General features: G+C 36.3%; 1 protein-coding gene and 1 long non-coding RNA gene across 3 annotated transcripts in view; one reads left to right on the forward strand and one right to left on the reverse strand.

Moving 5' to 3' along the window:
• Positions 1–6,826: 6,826 nt before the first annotated feature.
• Positions 6,827–17,781, reverse strand: part of LOC118439587 (uncharacterized) — an 18,199-nt gene continuing 7,244 nt past the window's right edge. For both annotated transcript variants that reach the window (XR_014983825.1, XR_014983824.1), the window contains exons 4-5: positions 17,357–17,781; positions 6,827–7,350 (exon numbers count right to left, since the gene is read on the reverse strand). The exon at positions 17,357–17,781 is cut by the window's right edge and continues 2,805 nt beyond it. This is a non-coding gene — a long non-coding RNA (uncharacterized LOC118439587). The remainder of the gene's footprint in view (positions 7,351–17,356) is intronic.
• Positions 9,254–16,027, forward strand: LOC118444680 (uncharacterized). The gene is made up of 12 exons (XM_035873221.2): positions 9,254–9,590; positions 9,757–10,041; positions 10,174–10,504; positions 10,661–10,882; positions 11,051–11,411; positions 11,697–12,947; positions 13,287–13,439; positions 13,532–13,648; positions 13,870–14,031; positions 14,176–14,385; positions 14,551–15,062; positions 15,415–16,027. The coding sequence occupies exons 1-12, from the start codon at positions 9,254–9,256 to the stop codon at positions 16,025–16,027; spliced, it is 4,554 nt and encodes a 1,517-aa protein (XP_035729114.2).

Genomic DNA, 17,781 nt, shown 5'->3' on the forward strand with positions numbered 1-17,781 from the left:
GTATAAACCGAGCTCGAACTTTTGTCGTAAACTATACGCTTTATGCGCGGATAGAGAGAAAGCGCGGCACGCATCTGTGCGGGACGATTAGGCGGTACCGAGTGAAAAGGGAGAGAGAAAGAGATAGACATAGAGAGAAAGAGAGAGAAAGAGAAAGGAAGATAGGAAAAGATAGAGAAGGCAAAAGAGAAAGAGAGAGAGAGAAAGGAGAGGGTGGAAAGAGGAAACGGAGGGTGGACCAGGAGCTGGTTTCAATTAGAAGGCAGTAACTCTCCCGGGCATTGTTCATTTCACTCTAGATTTGTATTCCCCGTTTGTTTGTTCCCTTCGCATTTGCGTTAACCTGAGCAAAAGCGAACTACCATGAAGCGCATACGCGATCGGCGGCCCGAGCGGAAGAGAGAATCTTTTTCTCTCTCTCTCTCTCTCTCTCTCTCTCTCTCACTCTCTTTCTCTCTCGCACACTCTCTCTGTCTCTCTCATTATTATAAAAAAAAAAAAAAAAAAAAAAAAAGGAAAGGAAAAGATAAATTACCTAGGTATGCACATGCATCATGACTTGTATAAGAATAAATGCGACTGAAGTAGTAAATTTCGCTTGACAAAAAAAAAATGAAAAAAGAAAAAAAAAAAAAAAAAGAAAAAAAAGAAGAAAAGAAAAATATGAGAGATCGGCTTTGATTACGTAAATACGTTTACAAGGGAAATCCAATGATCTTCCGGCTATCATCTAAACGAGAGAATAATAAATCATTGCCAATAATATCGTGGCGGCTCTGGGGAAGGTCTTATGACGATTAGCCCATATTCTCGCAGTCTGTTGAATATTAACGAGAAACAATATGTATATAAACGCGCGGTTTATATATATATATATATATATATATATATACATACGTATATTATATATATACATATATATATATATATATAACTGCGATTGCACGCGCCGTTGGAAGTATTCGCGTATTCCATTGGCAACACACTTCTACGCTTCCACCTTTTCTCCCCGTTCCCTTATTCTCCTTCCCTCTGTCCTTCCCAACCCTTCGTTCCCAACTCCTTCGTGCGTATACCTACGCGCATTTACACGGGTACACGGCCGTGTATATATGTACTTATGGAAGAAATTAATCTACAGACTTATGCGCGCGCCTACTTTATGCGTTTACGGTAGACGTCGTAGATTCGGATATTTCCCTACTGCGAGGGCTGCGAACGTCGTAACGAAATTCACGCTGTAAGCTTGCCACTCCTTCCTTTCATACATTCATTCCCTTCCCCCTTCATCCCCTACACCCTTCTCTCTCTCTCTCTCTCTCTCTCTCTCTCTCTCTCTCTCTCTCTCTCTCACTTCCTCTCGCTTTTCTCGAAAGAACGGGTGTTGCCGTGTCGAAAATAAACTCGACTACTCGATTAGCCCAATACCCGTATAAACCTCTCGTTGTTTAACCGAACTGAAAACAACTCCGTGTGTCTTTATATTTATAGACATATGTATATGTATGTATATGCATATATACATACATATGTATACGTATATGTATATTTGATTTAGAAATTCTATTCTAACGCGTTCAACTTCACCTCGTTCATTCCTAATTCGATTGAAAAACAATCGATATTTCTATGAAACTTCATGACAACTAGTGTTCATAGATTTAACTATCTATCTATTTCTTTGCACGATTCTTATACTAACGTTCCTTAAAAATCATCATCGATGACATACTTAAGAGCAAACGTATGAAGAAAAAAAGGATGCTGCTGGTCGGTACTCGATTATCCTAACAACGGAAATAAGGTGATGATAAGATAAGATTCTTTAACCTTGACTGTTCGCTAGTCGTAAGAATTTTTCTAGAATATAATCAAATCACAATCTTTCTCTCTCTTGATCATCTTTACGTACATATCTATATATGTATGTATGTGTATATACGTCGATCATTTTAAAAGCGAGCAAAGCATCGTCATCGAGCTATCCCTTCCCCCCATTGACACAGGTTTGACGGAAGTCGAGATTATTCTCCTCTCTCCCCTCTCGTTGCTTGCTTCCTTTTCTTTCTCCCCCTTTTCTACTTTCTCTCCCTCTCTCTCTCTCTCTCTTCCTCTCTCTTACTCTCTTTCACATAGCCTTTGCATCGAAAGGCGAAGTTATCAAGGCTAATTTTCCGCCTTTGTCGCATCCCTCGGTGGCCACCAGCCGGTTCGTTACTCGTGTGCCTACCACTGGCACTGTTTTTAATAACCTAATGGCTCTTACGCGGTACATTATGTCGGTATCACCATCCCCCTCCTCATCCTTCTCCTTCTTCTTGGTGTTCTCTCTCTCTCTCTCTCTCTCTCTCTCTCTCTCTCTCTCATTCGTTCGTTCGTTCGTTCCTTTATTCGCGATTTTCGTCGAAAGGACAAAAATATCCGGGCGAGTCCCTCCATTTCGCCTTGAAATTCGCGGCGAGTCGTCGTGAGTCGAAAAGAGGGAAAAGAAAAGGAAGAAAAAAAAAAGAAAGAGGGAGAGAGAAAATAGTAGTAGTAGTAGTAATAGCAATAATAGTAGTAGTAATAGTAATAGTGGTAGTATTATAGTAGTATTAGTAGGAGGAATAGAGAAGGGGAAGCATGCAACGAGAATGGGAACCCTCGTAGCAATGTAGGAAATCTTTCGCGATTTCCCTCCAACCTTTTTTCCTACTTCCTCCCTCACCCCCCTCTCTCTCTCTCTCTTCCTCCTTTTCCTTCTCTCATCCACTTGGCCGAGCGATCGTTCGCTCGTTGTCAGAGAGAACGAAGCGATCGCTTAACTCTTCTTCGTCTCTATCCTTGCCATTTCTCGTTCAATGGAGACGGAGGAGAGTCGCGATTTTCCATCCTTTCTTTCTTTCTTTCTTTCTTTCTTTCTTTCTCTTCCCTCGTTATGATTCTTCGTTTACGGAAAGAGAAGGAAAGATGATAATGAAAAAAGAAAAAGAAAAAAGAAAAAAAATAAGAAATGAATGAAAGAAAAGAAAGAAGGGTGGTTGGGCTCGATTCTCGAAGCTGTATTATCAGTTTTATTATCTCTCTGTCATCCTTATTTCGTTCGAACGATTAAGATACTTCTATTTCTTTTTAAATGCTTAATCAAAAAATTTCTAATGGGAGAAAACAAGCAATAAATTTTATCGCGAATAGATATCTAAAGTCTAAGATTTTTGATAAATAGACGACGAGTCGTTTCTTCGAGGTATATACTTACATATATATATACATATATATATATATATATATATATATATATATATATATATATGCAAGAAATTTCGTATATCGGCTTGGCGAGTGTTCATATAAGAGAGCTTTCGAATAGATAGAAGATAGAAAGAGAGTCTAGTAAAGTCGAATCTACGGGCCGAAGGAAAAGCCAACGAAGCGAAATGGTCTGGAATTATCGCTAGGATTACTTCTATTCAGAATCTTCTCCTGCTTGTGGGATGACCACTAGCAACTACTACTACTACTACTACTACTACTACTACTACTAATGTTAGTACTCCGCAGCAGACTGCAATGACCCAGATCGTTCTACGAGCTGTTCTGTATTCTCTACTTTCTCCTTTACCTCTCTTCTTCGTACGCTTAACGTCCTCCCTAATCGATAGGAAAAAGGAAACGCGCGTACCTATACCTATTCTCTGTCCCTGAATTAATCGCGACTAAATTAAACCTTAATGGGATCGAATATATTTTTCACGGACAAAATTCAAACCGATCGATTCAAACCGAAAAGTCTCATCTCTTAGATATTTATTTACCGTGATACAATGAGTACAAAGAGAGAGAGAGAGAGAGAGAGAGAGAGAGAGAGAGAGAGAGAGAGAGAGAGAGAGAAAGAAAAAAGAGAAAAAGACAGAGAGAAAGAACAAAAAAGTCGAACAAAGTAGAAATAATAAAAAGCGAGTGATTACGATTCAGAAAGCAGTCCCGGTGATATTTCTTCTCTTTTCAAGACTTTACGATCGGACGTTTTTAATTTCCCGCGCGCGCTCGCGCGCCTACGCACGCCTTTAAAAAGAAAGTCCAGCAGCCGAATGCAAATTCTGACAGGAAAGTTATGCGCACCGTGAAATTAATGCTCCCACCCCCTCCCTCCCTCCATCCCTCCCCCTGTTCCTACAACTCTACACACTTTCCTTTCCCGAAAGATCGAAATTTAACAGCTCGTTATGTATACTACATACATATATAACGTATATACGTACATACATACATCGATAGCTTTTCTATTTCACATTGTGACGTATATAATAATAACGACTTAACTGTAATGCTTTAAGATTGGAGAGAAATGAAGTCCCAAGGATCTATCTTTAATCTGACAGGATATCATGAGTTTCACGTTATTCTAATCGTCCTTTCTATCATGTTTTTCTTATCGTTCGGTACGAGCGTACGTTTACAAGATAAAAATGCGGATAATAAGAAGGACGTAGAAAAAATTCAAAAAGTACAACGGAGTGTCGGTAAGGTAAGAAGTAAAACTAAAGAAACTTTTCGATAGGTAGAAACTAACGATAAGAAAATAATTTAAAGCCGTTAGATCTAATCTCGACGACGCTCGAACTGTTTCTTTTCAAATCTCGATTTAATATCACGGATATTAATTTCTTATTTTAACGTAGATATACGTAGAAAAGTAGTAAGTAGATATAGGTTTTCTTCGTCTCTCTCTCGAGCGAGCAAGCGATTCGTCCTTACGCCGGATGACAAAATGACAAAGGGAGTGGTCGCCCCGGGCCGGCGATATTACCGTTTCCGTTTCTGAACTATGCGAACAGTCTACAACACGACTCGGTCCACCACCCCCCAGGCCTCCACTCTTACCCACCCGCCACCCGCCGCCTCAACCAGTTCCTTTTCCGCGTGTGCACACCAGCCTAAAACCGTCTCGTGATTGATTATGCTCGCTGTACTTTTGGCTGCTACCGGTCCTCAAGCTAAAACGCGATTGATCGACCGAGCTGGCCTTCGTGAGAAAAAGATATGGATAACTTGAGAAATAAAAAGAGCTGGATAAGGAGAGAGAGAGAGAGAGAGAGAGAAGAAGAAGAAGAAAGTGTGACAGCGATATTATTTCCATTGAATTCTTTATACCGACGGCTGAAATAGAACGAAATGGAAATATGTATTTATTAATCGTTTACAATCGAAACTTATTTCGATATGGGTTAAATATGTCTATATGTAACATGATAAAAAAAAAAGGAAAACAAAATGAAAAAGAAAAAAGAAAAAACTATACCAAGAGATTTTACTTTGTTAATGTGTAATTTATAATAATATGGAAACAAATTTGGAAGGTAGATTGCGAAGGATAAAACGAGCAGAGAGAGAGAGAGAGAGAGAGAGAGAGAGAGAGAAAGAGAAAATGGTCTCTGTAATGTATCCGATCGTTCACATATTCAATAATTATTTCGATGGTAGCTGATGACGATGATATATATATATATATATATATATATATGCGATAAAAAAGGGAACGAGAGAGAGAGAGAGACTTAATTGTAAATGTCATTCGAAATGAAAATGAATTTCAAAAATAAGCTGAGAGAAGAAGAAAGAGAAGAAGAAAGAGAAAGAAAGAGAAAGAAAGAGAGAGAGAGAGAGAGAGAGAGAAAAAGAAGTGGCTCATAAAAATGGTGAAATAATAAGGGAAGAAAAGACGAGGGTGGAAAATGAAAGGGCGTGAGAGGAAAGGACAGGTGCTTATTTGCTTAAATGCCACCTATAATTGGGTGTAAAAGAGCTTCCTTTTTCTTTCTTTCGTCCTTCTTTTCTTTTCTCTCCTCTCGTTGTTTGCCAAGAAGGAGGGAGATAAAGAGTGAGAAAAGTGATGGCTCGCGTACGAAAGGACGAAGGACAGTAGGAAGGAAGGGTAGAAGAACTCACATTGGAGGGGCACCTTTCTCTCTCCCTTTCTTTGGACCTCGCGCGCGCCCACACCCGCCCCCTCCTAAGCATCCTCCCTCCTAGGTCGAGTTTTCTACCCTTTTCCGCGTGCTGGCAGCCACCTGATGGCTGCCTCGCTGTTGGCTGTTCGCTCGCTCGTTCGCTTGCTGGATGGCTGGCTGGCTGGCTGGCTGGCTGGCTGGCTGGCTGGCTGGCGCACAAGGGCCCGCCGGGAATGAGATGCAGATTGCCAGAGGCCACTTCAGCCGCTAGAGGGAGTGAATTTTTAATAACACCGAGACCGTACCTGCGGCTTCGCGCTCTATGTAGAATCCCATTGTCTTCTCTTGCCCGCTCTCTCTCTCTCTTTCTCTCTCTCTCTCTCTCTCTCTCTGTTTCTCTCGTCGTACGCGCGCAACCGAGAAAAAGGACAAAACGAATACGAACGATGCGTAACGGAAGCATACCGGTGTTATTATAACGCGCCAACATGTTGAAAGAGAGAAAGAAAGACATAGAGAAAGCGAGAGAGAAAAAGAGAGAGAGAGAGAGAGAAAGAGAGTGAGAACTAGTAAAAGGAGAGAAAGAATTGTCAACGACAAGACACTCAGCAGTTCTTCTTACAAAACGTTTTCTCTGATTTTGTCCTTTCTTTTTCAGAAATTAGAATATATAAGAGATGAGAGAGAGAGAGAGATGAGAGAGAGAAAGAGAGAAGTGTATAATTTGATCGAAATAAATTTAGTACTTTGGTGATCGTGTGATTTAATAATAGTCTGAATAGTGATCGTCTCTCTCTCTCTCTCTCTCTACTCGTATGTGTTTTTAAGAAACGTTTTCTCCGATTTTGTTATTGATTATTTTTATAAATTATAATATAGGTATTAACTATTGTAAAGTACATAATTGTGATAGAGAGCAAATGTGATATATTCTGACGATCATGATGTTTAATCGTATATTAGTTTTTACTATTCTCAGATATTTTTTTCCCCTTCATAAATTAAAAGATATATGTACGCGTACAAGTATTCAATGGGACTGAAAACAAATGTATAAATCCTTCGACGATTAGATGTAATTTATACATAGTTTAGAAACTGATAATATAATATACAATCTTATAGATTCATCTTCTGGATAAACGTAGATTTATTACAATTACGCAATCTCCTTGTTAATATCTTTTTTGTTTGTTTACTTTGCTTTTTTTTCTTTTTTTTTTTTTTTTTTTTAGATCGATCAAAGTCAATCGATCGATTCTGCAGATCATCGCTCGGCAAATATTACGAACGAGTCTGACAGTCCTGCATTGCGTTCCTTCTTGAAGAATATCTTGAAAGCTCGAGACGAATTGAAGTGGATAGATCGGGCTGCGAATCGTTTAAATGATCCAAATCGTTTGTACGGGTTAGTCTAATGCTTAGAAAAAAAAAAACAAATTATTAAACTTCGTAGAAAAAAAGAATATACGAAATACCATTTGCGAAGAGATATATATATATATTTCTTTTTTTTTTTTAAATGACGAAAATAATAAATAAAAAAAAATTAGTCGGAGAGAAAGAAAGAAAAAAAGAAAAGTATAAATAAATTTCTTTAAAATTCATCGTGCTTATTATTTGCGTGCAAGTAAGCAATATAAAAAGAAAATTCATTTCTCTTTTGTAAACTTAGGACGAACAAAGATGTCTACGAGAGAAGGGAATCAATGAAAGATCAACGGCCTTCGAATGATCTTCGTGTTTTTTTGAACGATCGCTTGAATTCTAATAAGTATAATCAATACGAAAGGGATAACGAAGAGAATCGATGGACTCGTAATTATGGAGTTCCACGTACGAACAACGACGATTCAGGTTACGATTGAATGTTTCTATGAATTAAAGATCATGTATTAAACATAATTAAAATTATTTCGTTTATCGTGTTTATTTATATACTTTATGTATTAGATATACATATTGTACACAACATGTGCGTAATAATATAAACATACAAACATATCGATACAATAAGTGCTTTAATATGTTTGTAATAACATATGTACACACACACACATATATGCATAATATGTGTATAATAATATGTATACATATAATTTTAAATATATAAATAATTAAGAGGAAAATTATAAAAAAAAAAAATCTTTTAAAACGATTTAGATATCAAGATGATCTATAACCAAGACAAAAGAGAATCCACGGACACCGATGCATCGTTAGAAAAATTGAAACAAACCGTATTAGAATTAAAAGAAAATTTAACAAGAAGGGAGGATAATTCGGAAAGGAGCAAAACTATTGAGAAAGCGATTCTAAATAATAACGAATACGACAGACTTACCGAGATAGATTCGTCAAAAAGGAAGAGCAAAGATGAACGAAAGAAGGACACGTCGTTCTCACCGTCGAAAGATCAAAAACATACTGAACGATCGAGCGTTCTTACGAACGAGAATGAAAACACAAGTACTACACGTTTGTTTACATGGCCTTCCTTTTTCTTCGTAATTTTATACGTTAACGTGAATTCAATGAAAAGTGTGATTTTTGTTTTTCTCTTGAACATTTTCGAAGCTTATTTATTAAACGCGTGTTATTACAGGAAGACGTTTAAAAGAAAGGAAAAGAAAAGAAAAGAAAAAAAACAAACAAACAAACAAACAAATGATAGAATGGAAAGATTCGACGTATTTTTTTTGTTTTGTTTTTTGTAATAATTGATATCTACGAAATTATTTATTTAATTAATTGTTTTAAATGGAGAATTTCACTCGGTGAAACTGATCATAAAATTATTTTTTATTTTATAGTTTAAAATAGCATACTTAATCAACGACGAAGTCATTAGATTTTTTTTTTTATTTAAAACAATTGTTTATATAAAAACAGAATTAACTTGGTGGAACGAGTCAGAAACACCGGAGGAAATGGTCGATCTTGAAAGATCAATTGAAAATTCAGATAGTCAAGGTAGAAGCGTAATACTTTGGAGAAATAAAAATATTAACGTAAAGAATGATTTTCTTAATGAAAAAAATCCTAATATATATGAACGTAGTAAACGTAGCGAAGGAAGTCAATACGAAAAACAATATAATTTTAATAAAGATTCTTATAACAAAAAAACGAATCAAGAGTCCAATGACTATTGGCGAACAAATAATTATAAAGAGTTGACTAACGTCGACGATTTGATAGCGCAACAAGCTAAACTCCTCGATTATGATAACAATGATAATAACAACAACAACAACAATAATAATGATAATGATAATAATAATAATAATAACAACAATAACGTTCTCAGTGAAACTAAACGAATGACAAAACGTAAAACTCCAAAGAGAGGATTATTCTGGATAGAAGAAAATGAGAGTAATAATCGATCTTTGTCGAATAACGAGTGGAAATGTTTCATTGGTAAAAATCATCGTAAACTTCTTCAAAGTTACGACGAGAGTTTGGAGGAAGATCTTGTTACCAACGAAGGATCAACGAGGAATGAGATAAGTAAAGTCGCCAAAAGTTGTCGTGGAAGGAATGACGAAAGGAAACTGGGTAACGAAAAGTCAGCGATTAATCGAGACGAGGAAGAAGAACAACGGGATAATATCGACGAGAATTCCAAGGAAAATTTTGAAAGGAACGAGAAAAACGGTATATATATGTATATATATATATAAAACAAAAAAGAAAGAAAAAAATTATAATTTTCTTTTTCTTTTCGGCTGCTTCACCAATAAAAAAAAAAAGAAACTCTCGCTAAGTTAATACCCATTGAATATTTTTCTCATTTATATATATATATATATATTTTACACAGACGAAAAGGATAATTCGAAAGCTGAAAGATACGTAAGAATGTTAGAAAGAGCAAAGAATCCGTACGAGGCAAGAGTTAATATGATGATAAAGCAACGAATAGCATTGAAACACAAGGAGGAGAAAAATCATGTTAGAAGGAAACGTTGTCCTTTGGGTATAATCGAGTATTACGATTACGACGAGGAGATTAACGAACGATCAAGAGAGTCGCAAGCTGTAGGTGATAACGAGCAAAAGAGCGACGATAAGAAGGAAAGTCTGGTTGGCTCGAGCTTAGGGCTTGGTAATAAAAATGATAAAAATTTGTCGAATCACTGCGAGAGCACAGATTTTCGATTTATTTCATATTTCTGTTATACTGTTGTTGTTGTTGTTGTTGTTGTTGTTGTTGTTGTTGTTGTTGTTCTAAATGCAGATGATTACTTGCGAGAATCTCAAAACAATACGTTGATGAAGAAGAAGGATGAACAAGCCGAGGAACAAGAAAAAGAGAGGAAAAGAAAAGAGCAAATGAAGAACAAAGAGCCAAAGCAACAATTCCTCATCGACCTCGAACAAGTACGAGCTAAAAACGGGAATCCGTCCAAGTCTCTGAGGAGCAAGGTCACGCTTGAGGACGACGGAGAGGAGGATAAAAGCTCGCAAATGGATCGAGAAAAATCATTTTTAAACGAGGCCGCCGCCGCCGCCACCTCCGGCAAGCTTCGCAATGAGAAATCATCTCCTAGAGATTGTCAAACGAAATGGTAAATATATCTAAAATCTATCTCTGTAGATTTGTATATGTATGTAATATATATAGAGATAAAAGGGGCTTTTCTAAATCGAATCATTTTTCTATCCTTCATTATGATAAAAATCAAATCGATCGAGTTAATTAAATGAATCGAATGATTGTTAAGGTCGAACAAGGAAAAGAAACAAAATGAAAATAATCGATTGATCGAAGAACCTAATCGAGAAATTGTAAACGTCGAGAGAGTTATACCGAAGGAATCTCTCGAATATATATTCCGAGGACCAGAAACTCTCCAACGAGAGATAGTCGATGTTGTTTTCGGTGGCGTACAACCAATCGAATTACCGCAACGTGAGAAAAAGTTGGACAGTTTCGGAAAGGCCAGGTATATATCTTTGATGATGCCAATTACTTCCTCTCTCTCCATCTCTCTCTCTTTATTTCAAAATAAATAGAAATACATTTCTAGTCCCGGAGTGTTTTAGATTTTTCTTTTTCTTTTTCTGTTTTTTTTTTTTTTTTTTTTTTTTTCTATTTATACCGTCTCAAATAGATCGGAAAATCGAGTAGCTGTGAAAAAATTAGATGAGAAGGATTACGACGACATCGACAACGTGCTGTACGAGGAACTGAAGAAATTATACGATTGGGAGGATAACGAGAATAAAAACGGGGCTCGGTTTAAAGGAGATCAACGAATGCATCAGGAGTCCGATGATGATCTCGAAAGGAAGACGAATAACAATAACAACAATACGTCGGCAAGTAATTACATGGCTTTAAAGAAGACGGACGATCTCTTTAAAGGTGGAGTAGAGCAAGGCGATATTTTCGAGGAGAGAACGCCAACTAAGAATCATCAGTCAAATCCAAACTATAGCAATATCGGGAACATCGAATGGAAAGTGATCCCCGTAAAGAGCATGTTTAATATCTAAAATCCATGTACCGAATACAAATTGTTTTTATTAATTCTTGAAAAACGATATAACAAAGAAATTATAAAAAAAAAAATGTTGTTAACTATCGGTCGGTTGGTCGGTCGGTCGATCGATCGATCGATCAATCGATAGATCGATCGATCGATTTAATCGTAAAAGCAAATAACGATTATATACCTACATATGTATGCAGTTACATTAGACATTAAATATTATTCCTCTGGCGGGGTACTTTACAAAATAAATGTTTTATCGCAGGTAGTGGAAACTATAAATGATTCACGTTCCAAATCAAGCGGAGTGCTTCGATCGGGGTTATCCAAGCGAAAAACTGCGCCCGAGACCGATTCAGGTTCGCCTTATGAAAATGGAAAGTACCACGATTCCATGAACGAACTAGAAGAGAACGTTCCAAGTATCGACGGTGATAAACGCTCGCTACTCGAGTCTAAAGATATGCACGAATCTTTCGTAGAGCCTATGGATCGTATCGATGATTTCGACGACGACATTAAAGTTAGATTGGGAAGAGGCCTGAAAACGATCAGCGATGATTCAATAAAAAACGAAACCTTCGACAATAACAATTCGACTAATGTTTCTTCTATAAATAATGAAAATCTAACAACGATTATGAACATTGTAAAAATACCTACGAATTACGAAATAAATATAATTAATTCGTCGTATTATACCCGAGAAATCAATGATAATTCTACCGAAACGATAAAAAAAAATGAAAAAAAAAGATCGAGCAACGAAAGTCATTCGATCGTGAATAGCGTTAAAATTGGATCTAGTAGACGTCCTCGATTGGAACCATTGGCCAATAGAAATGCATCGAGAGTGAAACGAGAAGGAAATTCTTACTCGTTAAATTACGACAAAGGAAATCCTTACGATACGTATTATTCACATTCGAACGATATCACGAAGGATCTTTACACGATTGATCCTTACAAATATAAAGAAAACGATAATACGCATTTGAAATATAACGACTTGAACGATCTTTATAAACAGAACGAGGATGATTCGAACGGTAGTAAGATTAATGATAAAAAAAAGAATAAGAATAAAAAGAAACGAAACAAGAAGAGAAAGAGGAAGAGAAAGAAGAATAAGAATAAGAAGGATAATAGGAGATGGAAGAAGAAGAGGAAGAAGAAAAAGAAGAAGAAGAAAAATTCCAATTGGAAAGTGGCCAAGAAACGTGTTAGAAATTTGAACAAAGACGATAGATTCGAGTTTCTCAGAGATACGAAAAGGAGGAGGAAACTTTCGAAACGTCGTCCATACGCGAATTTTCGCGACGTCCCATGGAAGAAGGAACAACGGCGTCGAAGAAAGAAGAAGAATATGGCCGGGAAGAAGGGAAAGGAAGTGGAGAAGATCGAAATGATGAGAAATCGTGAGACGGGTGAGGCGAAGGGAATTCGAAGGAATTCTCATGCCGATATCATAGCTGGCGCTAACGTGATTCAACAGGAGAGTGTGAACGATCAAAACGTGAGTTAAAAATTAAGAAGGTGGGGTGAGGGGGAAGGAAAAAAAATTAAAACAAAAGAAAAAATGAGTGAATAAAATTATTATCGATGACGTTTATATAAAGACGAACGAACGAACGAACGAACGAACGAACGAACGAACGAACGAGGAAATTAGAATAGGAATAGATTCGATTAAATCGTGAAAAGTAATTGATGAGACGACAGCGCGAGTATGATGTTTTATTTATTTATTCATTTTATTTTGTTTTATTTTATTTTATTTTATTTTGTTTTATTTATTTTTTTTTTTTTTCGGGGATAAAGATGGCCCGATAAATAACGAGCGATGAATATACAGACAATGAGAGAGAAGGAGACGGAGGATGAGGATACCCGTAGAAAGAAGCTCGCTATGCTCCTGACAGCTGACAACATGGAAGATGAATCTCAAATGGATTTGGCTCTTCATGGAGAATTGGCTGGAAAAATCGTCGAAAACATTTTCGAACAAGTAAGAAAAAGCATGGGATGTGCTTTCTTTGATAGATGGCGACTAGCTTGGTTAAACGAAAGCAAAAGTATTATCGATCATTTGCATCATAGGTGCAAAGGAACGAGGCCCTTAAGGTAGCTCTAGGTCCGGGACTTTATAGAAAGAACAAGCCCGAAGATTCGATCGAAACTGATAAGACTTATCATCAGGGATTCGACGAAGACGAGGTATCTCAATTTTTAAAAATATGTATCTTGATATTTTCTTTTTTGGAGAATCCAACGAAACGAGAAATCATATTATAATTTTATCATTAATTTTTAACATTGTACTTGCTTATCTCGTATTATGCCACTAAATTGAAAATATTTCAACGAAGATCTTTAAAAAAGAAGTCTCTTTTCAATTAATCTTCGAAAAAACTGGACCGATTATTCTTTGGAAACAGATAAAACATACCGAGAAGACGATGAAGAAAGTTATGGAACTTCTTGGTCGACTGGTGTTGGACGAAGTCCAAAGGAAAACTTGCGCGGCATTACCACCGGACATGCGACAATTTTTAGAGTGGATGTTGGAAGTCAACGGGCAGAAAGAATTGCAGGAACAAGTAAAAAGAAAAACAAAAGAAAAAAAAAAAAAAACAAAGAAAGAAAAAAAATTACATTTATCATTAAATATTAAAAATCGATCCCTCGTTATATCGACGATAGAATAAATTAAATCGTAGAAAATGTTTGATGAAAATTTACAGACACCTTTATTACCATTGGTACACGATAAAGAAACGACCGAACATCCGTCGGACGACAAGATACTTTTTCCCAAAACTTCCGATCAAGAAACTGACAAGGACGTCAACGAACTCCATAAGAAGGTTCGAATATTGCAGAATCTTATAAACGAGTATAACGCTTTATCTGCCAAGGAGAAGATAAAGGTCCAAACTGTCCACGATTATCTCGTAAATATCGTCGTTGAATCGATTTAATATCTCAATCGTTTTATATAATATAATCGCAATATTTCTTTTTATAACAATATTATTATTATTAATAATAATAATAATAATAACAACAATGCTGGCGATAATAATCAATAAATTGAAATATCTATTTTGTTTTGTTAGGTTAGACAATTAAATTCCCTTTTACATTACATCGAGGTGAAGGAAAAATCGGAGAAAAATAAAACTGGCGATAAGACGGTACCGAGTAGACGTAACGCAGAATTTATTCTTCGTTATCAGAGTGCCTCGCCAAATTTTGAATTCGACAGGAATCTCACTTTGTTCAAAAACGAGAATGCACCTGGCTTTTGGAAACTCGACAATGCCAGTTTTGCGTTGGACATTGAAAGGAAGAAACGTCGGCCCGTTCGAAGTTCCAATTATTCTTTTAATAAAAAACGACGGAAGAAGAAACGTAAGAAACGTAAACGTAAACGTAAGCGTCGTAGGCGAAATGAAAGAAGAAGCTACGATAAGAACGAAACGCCGGAGTATCGAAAACTTGCACATCATGCTGCTATGATAAGACAAAAACGTGGGGATAATTTGGAGGATGAATGGGATCAATTTGATTTCAAATACGAACAGCCAGAGATCTATAAATCTATGAATATTTTGAACGACCAGGACGGGTAAGTGATTTATTTATGAAGTAACAATAAAAAAAAAAAAATAAAGAAAAAAGGGAAAAGAAGGCATTGCTGTTACTTTTTTATACGAAATTATTTTTTTCGTATATATATATATTTTTTTTTTATAAGGCATTTATCTATTAAGTAAGCAATTAAATAAAGTGATAATAAATAAAGTAGAGATCCTTATTGTTTTTATACGAAATTATTTTTATATATACATATATATATATATATATATATATATATTTTACATAAGGTATTGATAAAATACTCATTTATTGAACAATAGTATGCGAAAATAATAGCACGCTCAGTTGGATATTAATTAACATTGAATTTTGATTTATAGGAAAATAAGAGACGGACGATCGATCGATCTAAAGGAAAAGAAAGTAATTCTAGCAAGAGACAATGTTACCGTAGCTAATCTTTATAGAAATAATTACGACGATTTACCGGTGAAAGGTAAAAATCGTGCCGAGGACGAGATGATACTTCTTAATAAACGCGAAGCATGGAAAAAGCAAAATGAGATACAGCTCGAAGAGGTGGCCTTCGGTAAGGATATGCGAAACAGGCTTAGAGAGGAGGAACAATTCAAGAGATTGACGGGAATTAAAGGGAAAAAGATGGTGAACGATGATAAGCCAAGGGAAAAACGAGAAAACAATAAAATAGAAAAGATCGAGAAGGATAAAAAGACATTTATCCGATCGAATTTAAATAACGTCACGTTAAATATTAACACTACTGTTGTTTCCAATTACGAATTAACGACCGCTCACTCGTCTCCAAATTTTATTGATAATGACAAAATAATTACGTTGAAAAAATCAAACGATACGAGGGAAAATGAAATAAAATTAAAGATGATGGAACGAGGGATAAACGTTTATGCCGATGATAAAAATGAGACGTCGTGGACCACAGAATCGGAGAAAAGGAAAAAGAAAAAAGATTGAAATTAATGAACGATTGTTTATATAAGGACTTGGAAAGATTATATTATATTCGCCGATTACAAGGTAGAAATATAATAATAATAATAGTAGTAATAATAATGATAATAATAATAATAATAATAATAATAATAATAATAATGAGAAATAAAAAATAAAAAGAAAAAAAAAGAAAGAAAAGAAGAGAAAAGAAATGGAAAGAGAAAAGAAGACAGTCGTTATCATTGTCAATTAAATAGAACGGGATGCGATCTAATAAATCCGTCGATCGCGGAACGTCTAAATAATTTCATCCCGTGCGAACGAACGCATCGATCGCGTATGAGCGTTATCTCGGTCGACGTGTTCTCCCCATCGGAGCGCGACAGACAGCCAGCCGAAACTTCGTAAATTGTCCTGTCGTTACGATCAACCGGATGTCCTCGTGCATTTACACGAGCCCTACCTTCGCTCTGCTAATCTACACCCAAATTACTCTCAATGAGATCGATCCAATAACGAAAGAAATATGAACGAAACGATTAGTACGAGAAAGAAAGAAAGAAGGAAGTAAAAGGAACAAAAAACAAACAAAAAAAAAAAGAAACAAAAAAAAAAGAGAGAAACAAAAATAGAACGTATAGAAACAAACGATATCGAAGGCGCATAGGATAAAAACAAAAAGAACAAAAAAAAAAAAAAGAAAACAAAGAAAAAAAAAGCTACGCGTAACTCTAAAAAAGAATTGAAAAAGTTTTTCCACCCGCGATTACGACACCTGTGAACTTTTTCCAAGTTTATTAAAGACCGTGTAGGTGTATATATCCCAAAGTTAACTTCCCAAGTTCTTTTAAAACCTGGTAGGAAATTGATAGTCGCCTTCCTCTTCCAGGTCCTCTTTCTTTAAAGAAAAGAAACGTCTTCGGCTTCGGCTTTTTCCGTACGAGCGCGTGCGGAACGCAACCCTCCGTTGGGATGTGCTTCAATGAAATCTTACGAATCTTTAATCACCCCAACCCCCATCGTAATCCTTTCCATCCTCCTTCTCTTCATCTCCCGTATAACTACTACCGACGGTCTAAACGATAATTTACGATGTTAAAAAAACTTGATTAAACCGATCTTAAATCTCTTTGGCAGCTATGTGCTACATGGGTACGGGACGTTAACTCGTCGATTAGTAAGAAACCAAGCAAAAAATAAAAACAAAATAAAATAAAATAAGATAAAAATAAAAAAAAAAAAGAAAAAGAAATGAAAAAAAAAAAAATATATATATACATATATTCATTCGTCCATCCCTTACTCTATTTCTTTCGAGGATTACGAAATATCTCAAAAGTTTTCTCTTACCAAAGTTTCCACACGATGGAATTCCCTCGAGCCAATTAAAGTCCCAAAATCGGATGCGCTCGCTTATGCAAGCTAAAAGGGGTGGCTAGCTTGTAGAGGGTGAAAGTAAAAAGAGAGAGAAAGAGGAAAAGGGAGAGGGAGAAGAAGAAGTTGGTTCACTCACGCCGAACGTTATTACTTATTCGACGAGATTTTAAGGGTGGTCGACACGCGGATTTATTTAGATATTCTACAGTGAGCATCTGCAGACTCCTCTCGCCCTCTTTCTCCATCTCTCTCTCTCTCTCCCTCTCAGTCGCGTTTGCGAGCCGCATCATCTCGCGGCTCGCAACATCTCGCGGAATCTCTATTTCCCTTACTCCTCCCTACTCACTCTCGCGCATTAATATACACCGGCTTTCGAGAGGGAAGTCCTCCGGAGGACC

Source organism: Vespa mandarinia, chromosome 2 (genome assembly GCF_050613455.1).
Source record: "Vespa mandarinia isolate Hongniang chromosome 2, ASM5061345v1, whole genome shotgun sequence".
Lineage (NCBI taxonomy): Eukaryota > Metazoa > Arthropoda > Insecta > Hymenoptera > Vespidae > Vespa > Vespa mandarinia.